Source organism: Rhinolophus sinicus, chromosome 12 (assembly GCF_057876585.1).
Source record: "Rhinolophus sinicus isolate RSI-liver-muscle chromosome 12, RSI-T2T, whole genome shotgun sequence".
Taxonomy (NCBI): Eukaryota; Metazoa; Chordata; class Mammalia; order Chiroptera; family Rhinolophidae; genus Rhinolophus; species Rhinolophus sinicus.
In genome coordinates, this window is record NC_142512.1 from 14,062,685 (window position 1) to 14,086,761 (window position 24,077).

Genomic DNA, 24,077 nt, shown 5'->3' on the forward strand with positions numbered 1-24,077 from the left:
TAACAACAGCAAATTACTTGGATCAGCAGTAAACAATAGTGTCATAGTAAGATAAACACTGAATATTGATTTAACAAAAATTGTGCTATCACTATACTGGGAGAATGGAGGGATGTGAATATATGTGGAAACATTGCTATTAGCATAAATATATTCTCGTATGTTCTTCAAACTGGAGGCCTTGAATTTGTCTCCCTAAATATCACGGCAAGCCCACTTGGGCATGTATACTATCCAACATTGCACCAAAATGTTTCTTCATTTTCTCATCTTGATAAGATTGTCAAAATAACTTTAAAGCAAATTATCAAATTTTAACTTGTCAGTCAACAGGATGGATTTGGTTAATACTTTCCTGATGTTGGGCTGAAACCCTGTAAGAAACTTTTTTCACAGTGATGTTCAGTCTTTGCCAGAAGTTTGTCAATAAATTTCTGGAATGCAAATTTTATTTTATTGACAAATATACTTTCTAAAAACAAATCAGTCTAGGGTATCATTTTTGTAAAATATTTTATAATTTGTCCTCAGACAAGTGGTCAGGCACTAGAGGTAGGAAAGTGAAGCTTAGCTGAGTTTAGTGTTGACAGCCCAGAATGAACTGACAGATGGAGAAAGCACTATATGATTAGCAAAAAAAAGGAGAAAGTGAAAGCCCTAGACACAAAAAACAAACAGATGTCAGTGTCCCCTATCCTGTTCTGGGGAAATTCCACTACACAGAGCAATCTGCTACATACATAGTGATAACACAGCTCTTTTCAGCCAGGGTATAGACAACATCTGGAATATGTTTGTGGTTAAGTGCAGTCTGTAAAGCTGATCTGGCCATAAAAGGTGGTAAAAGCCAATTTGGACTTCAAAGTTCAAACATTTGGGATATAAGGTGGAGTAACAAAACCGCTTGTGAGATAAAATAGGTGCTATTAGGACTGGAAGGCTCCCAGAACTAAGGGAGAAGCAGGTAATTCTGAGGACAATCTGGACATCTGAAAAGCATGCAAGATCTTATCTAGACATTGAACACAAAAGAGTAAACCCAATAAAGTTATCTGTACCTCCTTGGAGTGTTAATACACTTTGGAAAAGCTGAAACTGTCTTGAATTTCTTTACTAGTTTGATAAGCCCAGACTTTTCAAAATCCTTCCCTGTCATAAAGTTCCCCACCCCCCATACATTATTTACTGGATTGGGGCTGTTTTACCGTGTTTCCCCGAAAATAAGACCTAGATGGACAATCAGCTCTAATGCATCTTTTGGAGCAAAAATTAATATAAGACCCGGTATTATATTACATTATATTACATTATATTATATTATACCTGGTCTTATAGTAAAATAAGACCAGGTCTTACATCAATTTTTGCTCCAAAAGACGCATTAGAGCTGATTGTCCGGCTAGGTCTTATTTTCGGGGAAATACGGTATCTTAAAAATGTAAAGCAGCTTATAAGAGATCTCTCTAGCAAAAACTACCAAACGACAGGAGCACCTCTTTTCTCTGGAAGAAGTGCCTAGCAATTATCTGGGTTTCAGCTAAACCTAAATATTTGACCCAAAGTTGCATTGTTATGATCTACTATAAAGATTATGCAAACTGGGGGTGGCCGGTTAGCTCAGTTGGTTAGAGTGTGGTACTAATAACACCAATTGCCGGTTCAGTCCCCGCATGGGGCACTGTGAGCAGTGCCCTCCTTAAAAAAAAAAAAAAAAAAAAAAAAAAAAAAAGATTATGCAAACTGTATTTTAGATAAATACCTAATGTATTCCTCCACAAGAGATGATCACAGCAGACAGAAATGTTCTCTCTTAAGTTTATCCTTACTAGATGGACACTAGCTCAAACATTAGGTAGACACATCATTGTGGAGCGTAGGGAACAAGGTGTAGGAAACCTTGAAATCCTCTAGTACAGAATATTCAGAAAACTTATAGAAATTTTACAACTTATAAGTCCATCAATAGTGGACCAATTGATTAAATTACAGTATAGCCAAACTATGGGCTGTTATAGGCCATGAAAAATAATTACACATTTCTGTTCCTACAGAATGGAAAACCTCCCACACGTATTGTTAACATTAAAAGAACTTGCAAAAATAACTGGTTATAATGTGATCCTATTTTATGTGTGCAGTGTATATTTTTTATTACATGGTAATCATGGTTATCTCTTAGAGGCTGTGTGCTGGATTTTCACTTTTCCCTTTATATACTTCTACACCAATCTTTTTTTTTTTTTTGCAGTGAGTGTGCACTACTTTTGTAATTTAAAAATACTCAGTAAATATTTTTAAAATTAAAGAAAAACAACCATATGAAATGGGGGGAAGAATGATTAAAAATATATAATAAATCTTTAAGAGTGGTTATCTTTGGGGTAAGTTTTTCTTTCTTCTACTTTTATGCATTTTGCAATTTTTTTTTAATTATCAATAATTTTAATGGAAAATTAAATCATTTTGAAACACTGTACAGAAGAGTGTGTATAGTATGTTAGTATTTATATTAAAAAGGTTACTTATGCAGACATACACTCTTATCTCTGGAATGTTACACAAGAAACTTGTAATATTGAATCTTCAGAGAGAAACTGAGTCACTAAGGGACAGAAGTGGAGGGAGAGTTTTCATTCTCTACCATAGTATAACTTTCTAATCTTATAACGTGCATATATTACCCTTTCTGAAAGGTTAAAATGTTTTAAAAAATAAAATTAAAAATTAAAACTCTCTGTCTCCTGGACTCCATTTCCACACAGGCCTTCTCTGGCAAAGCCCCTTCTACATTTGCCCAACAAATAAGCACAGTTTCTGAGTTAAAGTCAATGCTAGTAGCAACAGCCTAGAAGCATGGGAAGCAATTCTTATTATAAGAGCTGATGCATAGCCGATGATAAGAGGGAGCCCAAACCAATCAAGTAGATATTTCCTTCCAATTAAGAAAAACACTGTCACCAGAAGGTTTGTAATCTCTGTGGGCAGATTTATTTTTCTCTTCTGCATCTTACGTGGAAAGGAAGCATGGCTCCATGGGTAGAACTATTCACTCACAGAGTAACAGAGGGCAGGGACTTTTCCGTTGTAAACATTCTCTGTGCCTATCTCAGTTTCTAGCGAATGGAAGGCAATCATATATATATTTTAATAACTAATAATGAATCAATCAAATTTTAAGTAATTGTAATATGAAAATGTCGTAATTATAAAGCTGCGGAAGAGGGCATGCTCTGACAACCCCATCAATTCTCAGGAAAGCCCGCACATGATGGCTCGCGGTTTGGGTGATTTAGCTGAGCCATCATGGCCATCTAGTGGCAGAACACTTACATCACCAGTTTAGTAGGTTAGTGGGGGTTTTCTTTTTTTAACCAATTTTTTTGAAGATAAACTGTAAAATTAAAATTAAGAAATGATAGTAAACATATTATAATATAAGAGAATTAGAGAGAGGAATGGAGAGAAAACCAAGGGATGGGAGTTAAACTCTTGGGAGAGTTGGAGAAAGGGAATGGCACCAAAGACACAATAAGTAAAAGGAGAAGTCGGGTAAAGGGAAAATGAGTGGACTTGGGGCTTGTACTTGTCAAAGTTGACATCCAGCATGCCCGCCTTCTCCTGGCTGATGCGTAACAGTGGGGTATCCAACCGCCGAACGCAGTCCTTGTCCAGTGTTGATGTCCAGTCTTGGAAGGTTTTTCGAACCAGTTCATCAATGGCCTGAACCATCTGCTGATAGGTATGTACACTCTCCTCTCCAGTTCCAATGTGAGGTAAGAAATGAGCGCTAGAAAGACACTGAGGAGTAAGAACAACCAATGGATAGAGCTTACTTGCCACATTCCTCCATGTTATCATCTCCCTGAGACCACACACACATACACACACACACACACATCACCAACAACAACAACAACAATATGTGTAAGGCTTGCCGTGGAAGTTGATTTTGACTACTTAGAGGAAAGGCAGAGCCAAAAAGAAGGGTGAGAAGAAGAGACCAAGGCACAATGAGAAAGGGAGTCAAAACAAAGAAAGAGAAGCACAGAGATTCAGCTCAAGAAAAAAGTTAGGGGAAGAAAGTAAATTACAGAAGGTGAAGGATTTAAGAGGTACAAGACTGAAAACTAATATGAGCCCTTCCTCAGTGGTCTTAGCCCACCACTTCCTAAGAAGCTTCCAGTTGTCTGCAGGTGGCCTCATTCCCTCCCTGAACCAATTAGATGATAGCAGGTACCTCAATAACTTTAGATCCACATTATCAAAGAGTTTTTTGGTTGTTTTTTTTCTGTTTCTTTGTGACTGTCCTTTTAGGGCGACCAGCCTTCTAAGGGCCTCACCTGCCCAGTTCTCTAGATCGTGAATTTTTCTACTCCTCTGGTGGCCCAACTTCACAAATGCTGACCCTATTCCTCCTGTCCACTTTGATATGAAATACCTAAAATGACCCACATTCTACCACACACTCGCCCTCGCTGCAAATCCAAGGCCATGGCCTGCCTCATTGCAGAGCTGCATCTGCCATTCCCCTGGGCAGATTTACTCTCTGGTCATGAAAACAGTCTAGGGAAACTCTGGACAGGTCCCCCATCTCGCCCAGCATGTGGCACAGTCTGCAAACTACCATCTCCCTGAGGCGAAGATTTGGAAAAGGCCAGGTGCTTACATTCATCACTCTGTCGATGCGACGCCGTAGGATCCGCACCCAGTGTGCCTGCCCAGAATACTGGGCCATGTAGGGTTCCAGGTATGGCCATTTCTTCATTAGCTCACGGTTCACGAGGGCCAATTCACTATTAAACAACATGTAGAGATCCACAGCCTTCTTGTCATATGTTCGCTTGATAGCCTAAGGAAAAAGAGAGAGAAGTTGACAACATGCCCTGGGGATTCAGGTTCCTCCAGTTACTCATCCCACAGGAAAGTTACACCCTGTTGTGGGAGTCACACTCCTTAGTGACCTGGAAACCAGGGGAAGAGAAGGAAGAAAAGAGGCCCTGGCAATTTAGGGCAGGAGAAAGAGCATGAATGGAGGCAGGATGGTGCTTGGAAGAAACTGCAGGAAAGCACAAGAGCACCAGGGGTGGAGGAAGCAGCGAGGCAGCAGCACCTCACGGGCTGCCAGCCTGTGGAAGATGTCCAGCAGCAACACTCCATGCTCCACGTCTCGAACTAACTCGAAGGCGGAGGTGATCAGGTTCTGAGTCATCACCTCCAGGTCCTTGACTCCAGCACGAAACCTGTACCATGAGAGAGGCACGGTGAAGGGTGGGTGCCCTCGCTAGCCCCCAAGTCCGTCCCCTGAGTAAGAATCCTGTGTCATGTACTGAGGGTGTTTTACATGCCAGCCACTGACTAAGTGCTTTACATACACTAATGCATTCACTCCTTAAAACAAGGCAGTGAGATAGGTTCTATCATTAACCTTGTTTCATAGATGAGGAAACAGAGGCTCTAACTGGTAGGGTAATTTGCCTAGTCACATATCTACTATGTGGCAGAACCGGGATTCGAGCCCTGAAAGGCTAACTCTGGAACTCTTCCTCTGAACAGCCACCTCATTCCTTGCACTCTCTCCTGTCCATCCCATCCCTCATCTGTCACCTCCACACAATCCTTTGTACGCTCTCACCTGACCTCCCTTCCCTGCTTTACCCCAGTCAGCCTGTGGCTCTCTCACCGATTGTAGTCTTCATGCCAAGAGGTGTTCTTGACATCCAGGATGCCCCCAGGAACAGCTCGCAGCATGTGCAGGTTTTTATGAAAGATGTCCTCAATCTCCAGCAAGTTCCGTGTTATCTGGGGCCCTTGGGCACCAAAGAAGTAAGGAAGGGGACCTTGCTTGCCATCTTCCCAGCGGGCGAAGTGGTACTGACAGTCACATACCTAAAAAGAAGTCAGTGTGAGAATTCCTGCTCTCCCTTCTGAACTTGTAAATCCTGAGCTCTATGGTGTAGCTTAAAATGTCTAAAAACTAGGGAGGACCAACCAGATGCAAGGGACTAATGAGATGAATTTTGGCTGTTATGAGATGCTAAGGCAATTATAACAGGCAAAGTCTAAAAGAACAGGATGGTGGTAGGTTACACAGTGACACAGGAAGCGCCAGAGAGGTAAGTTCTATGTTTAGCCTCCGCCCCAGCTCTCCCACTACTGGATGGGGATTCTGGAATGTCTGCTGTTGCCTTTGATTCTCCTTTCCTGACAGTCTTCCCACCTCAATCAGGTCCTTGCAGCGCTGCACAAAGGCATCAACCTGAGCAAATATGCTGGTCTGGTCTAGGACCCAGCCCCGACTGGAGAACCTGTGTTAGGAAAAAAATGGACCGACTCAAAAAGCAAGAACACTAGGTGTCAATCTGCCTATACAACGCTAGAACTGGTACCCTTGATTCAGGGGGAGCCTTAGAAAAGGAGACCCCAAGAAGTGGTTTTCCTGAACTCTGAGAGAGGAAACACAAAGGGAGGAGACAAAGTACCTTAGTTCTAGGAGATTTATACATAATGGAATTTTAAACTTGAGGGCCAAGAAAGGAGGAAAAGACCAGGAAGGACTCCTGGAATCAGGGAGAAGTTATCAAAGTGAAGAAAACCTAGGGCTAGGAGCTAGAATATCTATATCCAGAGAGAAAACTCAGACCCATATATAGAAACTCCAGGGTCTAGAGAAATATAATCCATAGGCTTAAAAAAGAAAAGTGCAAGTGAAAGGAGTCAGAATCTCCCCTCTATAGGAATGGCACGGGGACAATACATGGGACATTGGGGAGACACAGCGTACTGGGTATGCATCTGCACCGCCCGCAGGTAGTGATCTTTCCAGGCGTGACAACAGGAAATGCAGCCTTGTAGGTCCTCCTTGCTAGAAGAAACATATCCCTCAAAGATTCGGTCCAGGGAGATGGCATGACAGCATAAGCGGATGATCTCATTGCTCATCTGCAGAACGGGTCCCGACAGCTTCAATTCACAGCTTTAGTTGCACCCACCCCCTTCTCTGAAGCTCCCTGACCATGCCTCAGGTCTCGGCCTCCTACTTCTTGATTTGACTCCTGATATCCGCTGGCTGGGCGCTGTTCTCCACTTCCGGCGGGCAGCCCCTCTGGATTCCACCTCCCTCCCTGCCTCAGCCCAGCTTGCAACTGCACTTGCCAGCGAGCACTCAGCTTGGTGCCTTTCTCCCACATGTGGGCTCTGTTACCCCAGTTGAAATGTGCCAGATCCTGCTCCTCAAAAGCCAATGTTCTTTCCTAAATCTACCTCTTGCCCACTGCAATTTCCATCTTTGGAATTGAGACGAAGAATCTTTCCCTTCTGTACAAGTCAGCCTGGGAATCTGTCGTTCCTGCCTCCCTCCCCACACTCCATCACCTCTTCTCAAAGACCCTCCTCTCACCTAGGCTACTTCCCTCTGGGAGCAAAATGTCCAGCCCAGACCCCAACTCTGAGCGTCGCTAACATTGACAATGCAGGCAGGCACCTTTGGTCTCTGTCTGACTGGAAGGGTGCTCCTGTTTTTTCACCACAGATCTTCTGCTAAGAGAATTCCACCGTCTTTAGAATATCTGAGTTCTGTCAATGTGGCCACCGTCTAAAAACCCTCTGCCCCCCCTCTGCTGACACACACCTTTCTGAAGAGGGAGGTCAGTCTCTCCCGAGTGTTGTAGTGGGGAGAGTTGACCCAGATGATGCGGATGAGACTGATCAACTTTGGAAGCTTATTAGGGATGTCCTTAGGCCGCACGAAGGCTAATTCCTGGTAAGGTTCCTTCAGGATTGACAGAAAAGTCAGGTTCGACTGTGCTTGACAAGAACCATCCTGGCAATAGAGAGAAACCAGGAGTAAACTTATCCACTGAAAAGAACTGGTTCAAAGCAAGTGCTTTTTATCCATCTTGAACCCCAACCTGTCTTGCCTCCACTGGGAAGTAGTCCCAATGAACCCAGCCCTACCTGCTACCAACCACTTCAGGTCTCTGCAGCCCCCAGGGTCACAGTTTACACACAATGACTTTTATTCATGTACTAGTTTCTACGAAAGTATTTTTATGCCTTTTCTCATGTATGAGTCCCAGCTCCCCCACTAGACTGGGAGTTACCCAAGCTCAGGTTTTGTGTCTGTTCCCCTAGTTCCTCCAGTTGAACTCAGCATTCTGCACAAAGTAGGTACTCAACAGCTGTTGATCAACTACCATGTTTCCCCGAAAATAAGACCTAGCTGGACAATCAGCTCTAATGAGTATTATATTATATTATATTATATTATATTATATTATATTATATTAGACCCGGTCTTATATTATAGTAATATAAGACCGGGTCTTATATTAATTTTTGCTCCAAAAGATGCATTAGAGCCAATTGTCCTGCTAGAACTTATTTTTGGGGAAACATTGTAACTGGGCATCACTCCCATTCATCCCCATAGTTTTCACCAGAGTTTCTTTCACTGCCCTGTACTCAACCAAGGTTTTAGACTTTCTACCTAGCTGTGCCTCAATTCCCTCAATACCTAGCTTAAAATTCCACCCAGGGAGAGAAGTCTTCTATCTCTGTACTCTATAGATCACTCTGATCTTCTGTCTTCAACAATAACATAATCAGCTTGTCATACTATATCAAATTTATGCTTTACGTGTTTATCTTGCAACCCTCTTAGCTGAACCACATGGGTTCCTCTCTGATCCCACGACATCTAGTAATCCTATTTTGTGTAAGTCTTATTTTCTCAGCTGGATTGGGCTCATAGAGGGTACGCAATGTATATTTGTTGATTAACTAGTTGTCTCTCTAACTAAACTATAAGCTCCTTGAGACCTTATGTTCTACTATTTTATACTCTCCACCAGTACATGTCCAGTCACTGGGTGAATCTATCTTCTCTGTTGATGATTATGTTGGATCCCTTTTCTTAGCACCCTAGATTGTCCGAATCACCGTCCACTTTCTGCTAAACCTCCATCCTTCTAGCCACTCACACACCTGGATCTGCTGAGCCAATTTCACAAAGGGTGCCAAGTAGGAAGACTTGGCAAGACGCAGGATGGACTCAATGTGTTTCACTCCTTCCTTCACCAGCTGTGTACTGATGCCAGACAGGTCCATGCATCGGTTGCGCCAGAACTCAATCTCCTCCAAAGGACCTAAATTTTCTCCTGTATCCACAGTCTCCTGGGCACTGAGCACCTCCTTTATCTGCCGGGTCCAGTGGATCATGGAGGCTGCAGGAGAGAATGCAAAATCTCTTCATTTCTTTACTCCCCAATGTGTCCTTCCCTCTGCCTCCCTCTGCATCTGGGCTGCCCTTTTCCTCTCCCCTAGGATCCCCGACACAATGGCAATGCCAGCCACTCACTCTCTAGCCGCTGCACCAGCTCTTTGTCCTTAAACACCACCTCAGGTTTCATGTTCATGGCCTCTGCAGGGATGTAGAGAACAGTATGCCCCTCCAGTTTGTACCGAGTATCTAAGGAAAGGAAAGGACCATGGAAGTTCATAGAAAAGAAGGCGTTTATGTCACCCCAGTTCTGATCATGGTTAATGGTCTGGGGCCCAGGAAGTATATTTCAAAAGAGCAGGCAGGAGACACTGACTCATACTTTTTTAATATCAAAAGGAAAAATGACAGAAGGCTAGAGAGAAACCTCATTGAGGTATACGAAGAGACTGTTATAAAACAAGGTCAAAGATCTGTACCATGCCCTCACCACTCTCTTCTAAGACACATACACTATCCTACTTCCTCCATGCCACCTACATTTCCTCTTGTTCCTCTACATTTCCCACATCTACTCTTGGAAATTTCCAACTCTAAGTTTTAGCAGGTTTGGCCAACTGCTCTATAGCAGAAAAGTGTATCTGGATTAGAAGGCAAATTCTGTATCTTTTTCCACTCATTCAAAAAACACATACCAAGTACCTACTCTGTGCCAGGCAATGTAGGTACTCAGGTTGAGTCTCCCACATGCCTCATCAGCTCTACTGTCAGCGGGGCACTAGAACAGAGTGTTGAGGCACCAGGCACTCAAGCCTTTCTGCTCACCTGTCAGGCACGCCAAGAACCTATGCAGATGAGAAGCAAAATGATTCCGAATACTCTCAGGCCAAGTTGTGTTTGTAAAGATCTGAGGGGCAAAGACACCACTGAGGAGGCGAAGCAGGGCTGGGATGTAGGAACCCCGCACCGTCCCAAACTGCACAATTGCCTCAAAGTTCTCTGGAGTGATGGGAACCGGTGCTTGACGGATGAAATAGACAATCTGGTTCTGGGTCTGCATGAAAGACATTAGATCAGAGTTCAGTCACCAGGCCCAGCCATGATACCCAAAGGAACCTGAGGCTCCAATCATGAAAGCCTGACTGAGTTCTTTGTAACATTCCCTTATCAGATCCTGATCCTTCTCCAAATGTCAGTGTCATGAGGTACTCCCTTTCTTTTCAGGGACATAATAGAGTCCATAGTCAGAGATGTAAGGAGGAAATGCAGTGAGCATGCCTTGAGGATAGAGACTGTGTATTACGTCCAATTTGGCTGCAGAACCAAGCACAGTGGCTAGGATATATTAGACGCTCATTAAATGTTGGATGGATGGATGGATGGATGGATGGATGGATGGATGGATGGATGGAATGAAAAGGATAGAATGGACAAAGCGCTTTCAGCTATAGGAAAAGCAGAAAGGAGAAGGACTAGAAGAAAGAGATAATTGTCTAGGGTTTACCATTTCAATTGCATATATTTTTCTGTCAATTTTTCATTTATCCTTCAATTTTGTTTATAGTGAGTTTTAGTTGCTTACATTCAGGAATGTATAACTTTCATGTATAATGGTTAAGACTTTTTAAAGTTTCTGATTTCTACATGCTTAGAAAGGTCATTCCCACCCTAAGATCAGATTCACCTGTGTTTTTTCTTTAGTGCTTTTGTAACTACTCTTTATAATTTATTTAATTTTTAAAACTGAAAACAAAGCACAAATAAGAAATTAATAATCATCCATCTTCCCACTACCCAGAATTAAATGTTGGCATTTTGTGTCTATAGTTTTAAAAGCTTAACAACTATTATTTTTTTAAAAGATGTATGTTAATTATAAATAACCAAAACAATGCAGAAAAGTACAAAGATAAAGTTAAAACGTCATATAAAATTCCACCATCCAGACAATGCCATTAACATTAGAGAAAAAAATTATTCCGAACATCTTTTTATAGATACATACATACAGAAAAATAAAATAGTTATTTCAAAATAGGATCATGCTATTTTTAATTAAAAGTATTAAATTTAATTTCACTTGGATTTAATAGAATAAAAAGACATTGATGTGACTATAATGAAGGAATCGATAAGCTTCAACTAAATGTTTCTTTACCTGCAAGAGAGAGTTCTTCCCAAAAGACCCCTTTCTAAACTTATAAGAGAGATTATGAAAAATATTAAGAGGTTAGTTTTCTCACTACCTTTCCATTTTAATTTCTATTGACTCTGCTTTGAAAGATAAAAACACTGGCACCCTCATATTCTCTCTCATTTTCTCACCGCTTCCCAATTTTTGTTAGAGTACTATTTTTACATTGTCCAAATTGATAATATTCACATTTTATAGCATAGACATAATTCCCACAGTTATTTAGCTTAGATCTTTATGTAAATGAATTGAATGTTCATAGATTCTCTATTCCTAAATTTTTTATTTGGTTCATTTCTAAATAGGCTGGATTTTTGCTGATGATGTTATTTTTGTTTGTTTGTTTTTTGTTTTTTTTTTAAATTGGGGAAGGGGAACAGGACTTTATTGGGGAACAATGGTCAAATTGTTGTCCTTTCAATCTTAGTTGTGGGGGGGTTCTGTTCAGCTTCAAGTTGTTGTTCTTTCAGTCTTAGTTGTGGAGGGCGCAGCTCAGCTCCAGGTCCAGTTGCCGTTGCTAGTTGCAGGGGGCACAGCCCACCATCCCTTGTGGGAGTCGAACCGGCAACCTTGTGGTTGAGAGGACAGGCTCCAACCAACTGGGCCATCCGGGAGCTCAGCGGCAGCTCAGCTCAAGGTGCTGTGTTCAATTTTTTAGTTGTAGGGGGCGCTGCCCACCATCCCTTGCGGGAGTCGAGGAATTGAACTGGCAACCTTGTGGTTGAGAGCCCACTGGCCCATGTGGGAATCGAACCGGTAGCCTTCGGAGTTAGGAGCACGGAGCTCTAACCACCTGAGCCACCGGGCCGGCCCTATTTTTGTTTGTTTTTTAAATAGGATTCTTTCAAGATTGAAAATGACTGCCAAAAAAAAAAGAGAAAAAAAAAAGAAAATGACTGCCTATCTGGTTGCCTTTATACTTAACCATCTAGGCCAGGAATAATACCTTTGGGTCACACTATCTTTCCTGCAGGACGCTGTGGGAGTGGGCTTCTGGGTGTTCAGAAAAGTCTGAGACCAGCCTGATGTTTCCCTATGGTAGATAATTAGATTTTTTGACTAGAGGCCTAAATAATATTTACCCAAGCTTTTATTTTGAAAACAATTCCAACCCATAAAAAAGGTACAAGAAAAACATAATGAACAATAACATACGCTTCAGCTAGATTCTCTAATTGTTAATAGTTTTCCATATTTTACTTGATTGGGCCCTCTCCACCCCCCTCCCTCTCTCTCTCTCTCAGCTTAGCCATTTGAAAGTTAGCAGCAGACATCATAATATTACATCCTGAAATACTTCAGCGTACTTGTATAGCTCCTAAAAACAAGGATATTCTCCAACATACCCAACACTAGTTATCACACTCAGAAAATTTAACTTCATATAATACTTTATATAATACACAACCCATATTCAATTTTTTCCCCATTGTCCCAATAATGTCGTTTACATTTGGTTTTTTCCCATCCAGGATCCAATCCAGGATCACATATGGTCACGTCTCCTTAGTCAACTTTAATTCCTCACAGTTCCCCAGTCTTTTTCTTTCTTCCATGACATTGCTATTTCTAATCATCCAGGTCAGTTGTTTTCCAAAATGTCCCTTAATTTGGATTTATCTGATTATTTTCTCATTATTAGATTCAAGTTAAATATTCCTGGCAGGAATGCCACATAGGTGATACTTCGAAAGAATTAATTAGTAGCTCAAATTTTAGTAGCTTAACTAAGATGTATTGATATTAGACATTGTGTAATAAATTTTGTGAAATAAAGCATGTCTTTTTAATTTCCAGATTCAGTTCCTTCTGCAGTTCAGGGAAATTATTTTACCTTTAAATTTATATTGTTTCATTAATTGGCTCTATTAGATTACCTATGTCTGTCTTTCATGTCTATTAACTTCTCTCTAATTGTGCTGTCATTGGTTTTTCTCTTCTGCATACACTGTAATTATCTCAAGCCTCTCTTCTATGTCAGCTCAGATTTTCAAAGATAGCTATTCAGTCCCTTACTGTTTCTGACCTACCATGTTTCCCCAAAAATAAGACCTAGCCGGACCATCATCTCTAATGTATCTTTTGGAGCAAAAATTAATATGAGACCTGGTATTATATTGTATTATATTATATTATACTATACTATAAAGACCAGGTCTTATGTTATATAAGACCTGATATTATATTATATTATATTATATTATATTATATTATATTATGGATCCAGTCTTACATTATATTAAAATAAGACTGGGTCTTATATTAATTTTTGCTCCAAAAGATGGATTAGAGCTGACGGTCCAGCTAGATCTTATTTTGGGGGAAACACGGTACTAGTTTTGTAACATGGTGCTTTGTTTCCTAAAATCTGCAATCTCCCTCTTTTCTCATTCTCATGTTTTATCATTTCACCTCTCAGCTTTCTAAAAAACTGAATTCATGCTCTTATTAAGTCATACTATAACATGAAGTTGTTGTGAGGAATTTCCTTCTGTTCAGTTATGTTTTCCTTGTTTGCATGCTTTGCTCTGTTTTTGGTCTTTCTTCCCCCCCTTGATGAAATATGCTTTCAGATGCCATGCAATTTCTTTTCACTTTCCTCATGCTTGAGCAGCAATATGAATTCATTCTTTTTGCTGTAATGTACCGTGGGGTGACTTCTTGATTTCCCACTGTGAGAGACAGTTTTTATCCCCCTCAAAGTTAAAGTGAAATAGTTGAGTCTTTTATGTTTTGTTCACTTTTTTCTTGCCTAAGAGAATTGCATGAGGGGATGGGCAGGTGGTTAAGGCTTATTTAAAACAGTGTAAAATATTTGTTAAAATACCTGGGTTCTTTCTCTCTTTTCAGACTATGTTAAATGCTCAATCTAAGGTTCATTCCATATCACTGGGGTCCACCATTCCTGTGGGGAGGATGGTTTGCTTAACTCAGTGCATAGACCTTTCATTGGCCACCACTTTTAAAGTTTATTAGATTAGATTATGCTTCTTTCCAAGTTTGTTTACCCTTGGGTAGTTTTTTCTGGTTTTGCTTTTTGCTCATTTTATCAAGTATTCATGGGTAATAATTTTTAAAGGAAGTTTCAATTGACCATCTTAACCCAGGAGAATATAATTAAGTCTGTGATCTATTTAGGAGGCATTTCAGCATTCTAAATAGTTTTTTTTAGGCTTTGTGAGGCATATTTGACAACTAAAAATTGTATATTAAGGTGTACAACTTAATGTTTTAATATGTGTATATATTGTGAAATGATCACCACAATCAAGCTAATTAGCATATCCATCATCTCACGTAGTTACCATTTCTTTCTTTTTGTGTGTGTGTAAGAACACTTAAGATTTACCCTCTTAGCAAATTTCAAGTATACAATACAATATTATTAACTATCGTTACCACGCTGTATATTAAATCTCCAGAATTTAATTCATCTTGCATAACTGAAACTTTGTACCCTTTTCCCCCCAGTTTAATTGAGATATGATTGACCTATAACATTATATTAGTTTCCCTAAAACTAATAAAAATAAATAAAACTCTAAAAAAACACATTATATTAGTTTAAGGTGTACAACATAATGATTTGACATATGAATTTATTGAAAAATGATTACAAGTTTAGTTAACATCCTCACAGTTACAAATTTTCTTATCATGAGAACTTTTAAGACCTACTCACTTAATAACTTTCAAATATATAATACAGTATTGTTAAGTACAGTCACCATGCTGTACATTGTATCCCCAGAACTTATTTATCTTATACCTGAAGGTTTGCACCTTTTCACTACCTTCACCCATTTTCCCTATTCTCCAACCCTCTGACTCTGGCAACTACCAACCTGTTTCAATGAGTTAGGTTCTTTGTTTTTTTCCTAGAGTCCACATATAAATGAGATGATACAATATGTGTCTTTCTCTTTCTGACTTATTTCACTTAGTATAATGTCCTTAAGATCCATCCATGTTGTTGAAAATGGCAGGGTTTTTTTTCTTTCTCATTGCTGAAATATATACATATATATATAATTGATCTTGCACAACTGAAACTTTGTTATATATATATATATTACATTTTCTGTATCCGTTCATCATCCATTAGTGGACACTTAGGCTGTTTCCATGTCTTGGCTGCTGTAAATAATGCTACAATGAACATGAAGGGTGCACATATTGATTCAAGATATTAATTTTATTTCCTTTGAATACATAAGTGGAATTGCTGAATCGAATGGTAGTTCTTTTTTAAATTTTTTGAAGAAACTCCATACTATTTTCTGTAGTGGCTGCACCAATTTACATTCCTAAGAACAATGCACAAGGGTTCCCTTTATTCACATCCTCACCAATATTTGTTATCTCTTGCCTTTTTTATGATAACCACTATAACAGGTGTGAGGTGAATGTCATTGTGGATTTGATTTTCATTTCCCTGATGATTAGTGATGTTGAGCATCTTTTCATGTATGAGGTCAGACAATTAAGTTCGCAAATTCATCCTAGAATAAGTGCTACATACCTCATTGCTGAATATCACTATGGTGATCTTCGAAGTACTCCCCTTGGGAAGCTATGCACCGACGCCAGCACCTAGTCCATTCTTCAAAGCAATTTTGGAACTCTTTTTCTGGAATGGCCATCAGGCTGTGGTTGTATTACCCTCGATGTCCTGAATGTCACCAAAATGTCTTCCTTTCAATATTTCCTTTATCTTCAGGTAAAAAGGTCATTGGGGGCTAGATCAGGTGAGCACGAAGAGTGTTCCAACACCGTTGTTTGTTTACTGGCTAAAAACTCCCACACAGACAGTGAACTGGTCCATTGTCGTGATGCAAGAGCTATGAATTGTTGGTGAAAAGTTCAGGTCGTCTAACTTTTTCATGCAGCCTTTTTAGCACTTCCAAATAGTAGACTTGGTTAACTGTCCAGTTGGTACAAATTCATAATGAATAATCCCTCTGATATAAAAAATGTTTTGCAACATCGTTGCAAGAAGTTCGCAAACTTAATTGTCACACCATTAATTGTCAGCCATATGTTGGCCATTTGTATGTCTTGTTTGGAAAAATGTCTTTTCAATTCCTCTGCTCATTTTTTAATCAGATTGTCTGCCTTTTTGCTATGAGTTCTTTATATTTTTTAGATAATAACTCCTATCGGATTTATAATTTGCAAATATCCTCTCCCGTACGTTAGGTTGCCTTTTCATTTTGTTGATGGCTTCTTTTGCTGTGCAAGTTTTTCAGTATGATGTAGTTCCACTTGTTTATTTTTGCTTTTCCTGCCTTTGCTTTTGGTATCAGAATCTTTATACCCTTTGACCAAAATCTCCCCTTTTCCCCCTCCCTCCAGCTAAACAGATTGTTTTTTTTAATAAATTTTATTGGGGAATATTGGGGGATAGTGTGTTTCTCCAGGTCCATCAGCTCCAAGTCATTGTCCTTCAATCTAGTTGTGGAGGGCACAGCTCAGCTCCATCTCCAGTTGCCGTTTTCAATCTTTAGTTGCAGGGGGCACAGCACACCATCCCATAGCAGGACTGGCAACCTTGTTGTTGAGAGCTCGCACTCTAACCAACTGAGCCATCCGGCCGCCCCTCCAGAAACTCAGCGGCAGCTCATTGTCTTCAATCTAGTTGTGGAGGGTGCAGCTCACTGGCCCATGTGGGAATCGAACTGGCAACCCTGTGGTTCAGAGCTTGCACTCTGCCCAACAGAGCCATCTAGTCGTCCCCTAGATTTTTTTGCCCCCTAGATATTTTTAATGGAAAAACATTGTGTTCCATGTTGCCTAACTCTATTCATTGAATAATTCACACTTCCCCTCTGATTTTAAGTGCCACTTTTATAGAAAATGCTTACATATATGGTTCTGTACTTTGTTTCTTTATTGTTGCTTATATAATGTATATTCCCGCTCCAGTACAACTGTTTTTAATTACTGCAGTTTAATAAAAGATTTTCATATCCACAAATCTCCTCCATTACTTTCCTTCTTCATCATTTTGTTCGCTATTTTCATGCATTTTTCTGGATATATTTTAAAATCCTTTACACAAGGTATCTAGGGACTGTGGCACTTTGATTGGAATTACATTAAAATGGTACATTTTTTCAGATGGAATGATCTTTATAATATTAAGATTCCCATCCAGAAACAGGGTATGGCTCACCATTTATTCAAATCTTTTTTGGCCTTCAACAAAGTTATTTTCTTTCATATAAATCCTACATACTTTTTGCAGTTTTGTTCCTTTCGTGAACGAAATCTTTTTTTCATAATGTTTTGTAGGTGATTATTGTCAATATACAGGGAAAAGCCATAACCTGTTTTTGCCTTTGTTTCATATGGGACATTTCACAAATTGTCATTGCACAGGACCATGCTCATCTTCATTATCACTGAGATTTTTTGTATGTGCTGCCAATAAAAGCAAAGCAATAGCCTTTTTCTTTTCCAACATTTTATTTCAAAAATTTTCAAACATATAACAAAGTTAAAAGAACTTTACAATAATGACCAGTACACCCACGACCCAGATTCTACCACTAACATTTTACTATACAAAAGGCCGACAATTAAGTTCACGAACTTTCCACCATGCACTTACGCATACATCGGTCTTTTAACTCTCTCCCTACCCATGGTTTACCCTTCACTAATGTATCTTCCACCTTGTTGAAATAGTTATCTATCTAACCATGAAAACCTCCAATATTTCCCTCTAGGATAAAGGCCAAATTCTTTGCATGACATAAAAGGCCCCTCACAAGCTGACCCCAACCCACTTTTTCAGTATCACTTCCCACAACTCCTCTTTTCTTTTACATAAAGTATTCTTTACCTGAACAGCTCTTACCCAGACTCGATGAAATCCTACTTACCCTTCATCCCCAATTCAAATATAATCTCCATTGCCAAGCCTTGCCAGCACGCCACTGGCTACATTAGTTGCTCCCATAAAGCTCCTGTAAAGCTTTGCCCATGCATCATAATATGTTGTAAATATTTTTATACATCTTGTCTTCCCCACTAGACCATGAAATCATCAAAAGCAAAACCCTGCCTCATTCCTGTCTGTACCCTACTGCCAAGCAGGGTGTCTGACACACTGTGAGGCTCAATAGACCTTAGGCACAGGAGATAAGACTCGAAGATGATGGAGATACACAGAACCCTCAGCTCCCTGGAAGACCACCTTGGAGTCTGGGAAAGTGGAGTACCCACCTGTACAGGCATGCCCAGTTCTAGCTTCAGCCCCAAATAGGGGTCAATGAAGATGGTGAGGATAGGCTCTGAAGGATCCTGGGCAAAGTGTTCCAGAACGGCATCATGCTCCTCTGTCCATTTGGCATCTGCCAGTCCCGTCAGCACAGCTCGGGACAGGAAAAGGGGCTTCTATAGGAGAACAGAGAGCCAAGAAAAGGTACAGATGTTAGGATAAGTCATTTCTCCTTTCCACAATCACAAGTGGGGACATGGGAGATGAGAGAAGTCAGATAGGTCCAGAATGGTGAAGAGAAAGCTGAGGATGAACTGCTTTTGAAGAAACAAGATAGTAAGATTCTCTTGCCTCTATGAGTAAAAATAGAATGGATCATAGGGGGAAACGAAGCTCTTTCCTTAGTTTCCTTTCAAGGAAGATATCTTTCCTTGGGATGTTATCTTCCCAAGATGTTTCATTTATGCCTGTGATTGTAAAAATGCATTATCAAGCAACCCTCAACATCAAAGTCAAACTAAATTACAGGAACATATTAACCTAAATCAAGCAATTAGGAACAAGAAGATGACAAGCTAGAAAAGGAATAAGGGTACAAGAGCAATTTCTTCATGATGCAGCCTCCTCAGGATACTGTAATAAGTATGAGATATTAGTTAAAAGTCAATTGACATAGCAGTGAGGAAGAAGTGAGGGAAAAAGAAAATACTGGAGAACACCAAAGAACAACTCAATTAGATGGAAAATAAATTGTAACTGACAGCCAGAAAAAAAAATTACTCTGTAGAACTCTACTAAATAAATTAAGGAAACTTGAAGATATAAAGATAGAGCTCAGTGAAACTGAGAAGCCATCCTATCCGTCTCCCAGTACTGCTGGAACATGAGAAGGAATCTATTTTATTTAAAGTTTCCAGCTCAACAAAACTTCGTGATCTAAATCTCTCCTATATAAAAACATAGGTGAAGCAATGAGAAAAACACTGAGACCCCGATAAATAAATGGACATAAGGACATTAACAGACATATCATGCCATAAAAAAGAGAAAGTGAAAATATGAAAAAGTGTTCAATTTATCTTGAAGTCAAAGAAATACAAATAAAAATAGTAAAAATATATCATTTATTGCCTATCATTTTTTTAAATCCTTGCTAAACTGATAACACCCAGGCCTAGAAAGGGTTTGTTGCTAGTGTAAGAGCAAAAAGTACAATTCATTTGGAAAACAGCGTGGCATTATGTATTAAAAGCATTAGAAATGTTTTTTACTCTTTGATTCAATAATTCCATGTACAGGAATCTATCTAAGGAAATACTAAGTGTTTCAAAATGTGTTAGTTTTACTTATAATATTCATCACAGTATTATTATGAAAGCAAAAAAAATAGAAATGGCAAAATGTCCAAGAGTCACGATTTAACTATGGCACATACATCTAATCAAGTCCTACACGGCCATTAAAAATGTTGCTTCCAAAAAGTACATAATAACATGAATAATAAAAAAAAAAGTGAAAAGGCTTACTAAAAATTATATGTGGAGGTGGCCAGATGGCTCAGTTGGTTAGAGCGCACACTCTCAACAAAAAGGTTGCTGGTTCAATTACCACATGGGATGCTGGGCTGCGCCCCCTGCAATTAAGGTTGAAAACAGCAACTGGACTTGGAGCTGAGCTGCGCCCTCCACAACTAGACTGAAGGACAACGACTGATGGGTCCTGGAAAAATACACTGTTCTCCAATATTCCCCAATTAAAAAAAAAAATTATATGTGGTACAGTTAGGTTTATTTTTTAAAAACTCACAAAAGTATACACAGAAAGAAAAGACATGTACCAAAGTATTAACATTGAATGTGTTTAGGCAGTAATGCTATGATTTTTAGTTTCCTTTTCTTTGTTTTACTATCCTGTCCTTTCCAATGTTTTCTTTAATGAGTTGTTATTACTTTTCTCTCCCTTTTTAAAAAATTTCAACTTCACCATTCTGTTCTTCTAACCCATGTAATTATGGGCATGGCTAGGCCCTAATGCAACCTGGAAATAAAGGTGTAGGGGTCATTGAGTGCTAAATGCTACAAGTGCTTGAAGTGGCTTCTGTAAATTCTTTGGCCAAAGGAGAGAACTAAAGGAAAGGAAGAAAGTGAATGCCTTAGAAATTAGCATTCAATTAAGACAATATCTGCCCAGCTTGTTTAACTTGTTCAGATGTTCACCATACGATTGACAAAGCTTATCGAAGTTTTACCTGAGGTGAGAAGACAAAGAAGGGATAACTAAGAGACCAGTTGCTCAGTTAAAACTGTCTTCTTCTGGAGGGGTGTGGATCATGGATAACTTGGCCCTTTACTCAGTGAACTGGATTTGTGGTGAGGAGACTACCAGTAGAGTAAGTAGAAGGAAGTGATAGATTGAAGAGAATTCCTCGTATACCATTCTGTAACTAATCCTTTGATTAAGCAGTTATTGAGGAGAAATATTTGTCCCAAGGAAAACCCAAACTTACCACATCCACCTCAGGTTCCTGTAATTCTTCTTTCTGTACTTCAGTTTTCTCCAATGCTGGCTCTAAGAATAAAATTTTTAAAATGAAGGCATTCCTTAACAAGTTAAACATAGAGTCACCATGTGACCCAGCAATTCTACTTCTAGTTACATAACCAAAAGAATTGGAAGCAGAGACTCGAACAGACATTTGTGTGCCAATGTTCCACAGCAGCATTATTCACAGTAGCCAAAAGGTGGACATAAGCCACATGTCCATCAACAGATGAATGGATAAACAAATTGTAATGGAATATTACTCAGCCATGAAAAGGAAAGGTCTGCTACACCATGGATGAACCTTAAAAACACTACGCTAAGTGACAGAAGCCAGTCACAAAAGACCATATATTGTATGATTCCATTTATAATGAAATGTCCAGAATAGGCAAATCCATAAAAACTGAAAGTTATTAGTGGTTAATAAGATGTGGGGGGAAAGGGAATATGGAGTGGCTGGTAAAAGTCTAGGCTCAGATGCAACTTAGAATTAGAGATATAGGAATCACCTAGTGCCAATTTCTCAGGGTACTCCAAGTGACTTATTGGGGGTAGAAGGAAAATGCTTTAGTGGTGATGGTTGCACAGCTTTGTGAATATACCAAAAATCACTGAAATGTATACTTTAAAAGACTGAATTTTATATTAAGTAAATTATGTCTTAATTTTCTTTTAAAAAGCTGACTGGTGCTGGGTGAAACAAGAGAAGTAGCGGGGGGAGGCAGGGGAATGAGGGCAGTCAATACTAAGGTTATTCTAGGCATTCAGCTTCTGGCCTCCTGTTCTTCCCCCAATCCTCTTCCCACATGGAGAAGTTGGGGCCCATAGAAATGGGTCCATCTCCAAACAATCAGACTGCTGGGTACTCATTTCTGCCACACCCATTCTGGAACCCCCTTAAAACCCGGGAGGGTGTTTCTCTCCTGATCTCCCCTGACCCAGGTGTACCTCCTGATCTGTGGCTCACACAGGAGACGAGGGTAAAATTGATAGGTTTCCTATCACCCATGGACTGAAAGGAAGAAGGAACGATGAAATAGAACCAAGAGTTTGGGGAATAGGACACTCCAACTTCCAGGAAGAAAAATTAAGAGGGGAGTGAGACATAGAGACCAAGGAAAGAAATCATGAAAAAGATAGAGTAGATGATTCCAGGAGTTTTGTGGTGAGTGAGACAGGTAATCAAGAAATCTAACACCCTTTCGCCCTTTGAGGAAACTAAGGGCATTTACGATTTCAGAGAGGAACTAGGCTGGGGGAGGGAGATTGAGACAATCTGAAGAGTAAACTGCTTTTGTCTTCTATAATGCAATTTATATAAAGTCTAATTCATGCAATATTATACTAGTATATGATGTTCATGGATACAAAAAAAATCTTGAGAGTAATAAACACCAACTCAGGATAGCGGTGACCTGTGGAGAAGGAGAGGAGGGCTTTTGGGGCCAAGGCAGAGGGCAGACAGGGATTTCCTTGTTGCCATCACAATTTATTCGTACATTGGATGATGGGTACATAGATATTCATTATATTATTTTCTATACTTTTTCTGATTTGTCTGAAAAATGGGTCTACAATCCCTTATCCAAAACCCTTGAGGTCAAGTATATTTCAAAATTTAGACTTATAATATAGTATGGTATGTAATACCCACCACCCCCCAGCAGGCTCTGGAACAGCACTCCACAATCAAACTTTTAATATTAGTAGTATCTCTGCAGTAAAACATGAAAAATTTATACTAAGGGGCTTAAATAGACTATAAACACCTTCATGTCAGTTTAGGTTACATTTTACCACCAAATAAGTATGGATACCAAACTTTGGGGGTGGAAATCTTTTAATTCCTAGTGCTTTTTAAAATTAAGAGATATGGGATTATGAAACTGTACTTCTTCTTCTCTTAATGGGCATTAAGGGGCACTCAGGGAAGCAAAGGATGTCAATACAACCTCAAAAGGGTGTTTGCCATTTAACACCATTCTTTACCAAAAAATGTTTTCGGTCCTGTCTTAACCCATCCAGCTGCTATAACAAAATACCACAGACTGGGTGGCTTATAAACAGCAGAAATTTATTTCTCACAGTTCTGGAGGCTGGAAATCTTAGATCAGGGTGCCAGCATGGTCAAGTAACAGCCCTCTTCCTGGTTATTGACTTCTCATTGTCACACAGTGGAAGAGGGCAAGGGACTTCTCTCTAGCCACTTTTATCAGGCATTAATCCCATTCATGACAGTTCCACCCTCGTGATTTAAGCATCTCCCAAAGGTCCCACATACTAATACTGTCACATTAGGATTTCAACATATAAGTTTTGGGTGGACACAAACACTCAGACCATGGCAAGCCCCCTCTGTCTCCAGTGGGATAGGCCTCAATCCCTGCCCAACTCCAACGATTACAGGGATTAATGTTCATTTCAGGGAGCCTGGAAGGGCCCAAGTCTTCTCTGAGCCTCTATTAGGGTTACATGTCAGCTGGAAAGTTTCACATCAAACAATAAAAAGACCTAGAGCTAAGGGAGTCAGAGATCCTTGGTGTTTGATGGTCAGTGCTTTCATTCAGAAGCTCCTTCTCTCCCCACCCCCGAGGATTCTCCAAACTGAAGCTCACTGCTTTCCCTTCTCCCTCACTCTACTCCTGGGTACCCAGCTTCTAGGAGCCAGACCCATTTTAAACTACTTGCAAGAGAACTCAAAAGAAAAAATGTTGTGCGTTTCTAATGTCTGGATCCTAGGGCAAGGTCCTATGTACCCTGGACCTTTCTCTCACACCCACGATTAATCTCTCAATCTTTAAAATGAAAAAGGGATTCTACCTCTCTCCATTTTGACAGACTACGAGCAGTGTAAAGAAGCCCCAGGTAAAAGGGGAGAGCTATATGTAGCTCACAGT

The 24,077-nt window shown here is 39.8% G+C and overlaps 1 protein-coding gene across 2 annotated transcripts in view; it reads right to left on the bottom strand.

Annotated features, from left to right (window-relative positions):
* Positions 1-24,077, bottom strand: part of DNAH2 (dynein axonemal heavy chain 2) — a 100,078-nt gene that overhangs the window by 72,903 nt on the left and 3,098 nt on the right. For both annotated transcript variants that reach the window (XR_012492034.2, XM_019745158.3), the window contains exons 3-14: positions 21,143-21,204; positions 18,642-18,812; positions 10,043-10,271; positions 9,356-9,466; positions 8,983-9,221; positions 7,628-7,819; positions 6,782-6,939; positions 6,218-6,305; positions 5,681-5,886; positions 5,111-5,240; positions 4,667-4,849; positions 3,584-3,798 (exon numbers count right to left, since the gene is read on the bottom strand). Coding sequence is in view for 1 of the 2 variants with exons in the window: in XM_019745158.3 (XP_019600717.2) it covers positions 3,584-3,798; positions 4,667-4,849; positions 5,111-5,240; positions 5,681-5,886; positions 6,218-6,305; positions 6,782-6,939; positions 7,628-7,819; positions 8,983-9,221; positions 9,356-9,466; positions 10,043-10,271; positions 18,642-18,812; positions 21,143-21,204 (1,984 nt within the window). In the remaining variant the exon portion in view is untranslated. The remainder of the gene's footprint in view (positions 1-3,583; positions 3,799-4,666; positions 4,850-5,110; positions 5,241-5,680; positions 5,887-6,217; positions 6,306-6,781; positions 6,940-7,627; positions 7,820-8,982; positions 9,222-9,355; positions 9,467-10,042; positions 10,272-18,641; positions 18,813-21,142; positions 21,205-24,077) is intronic.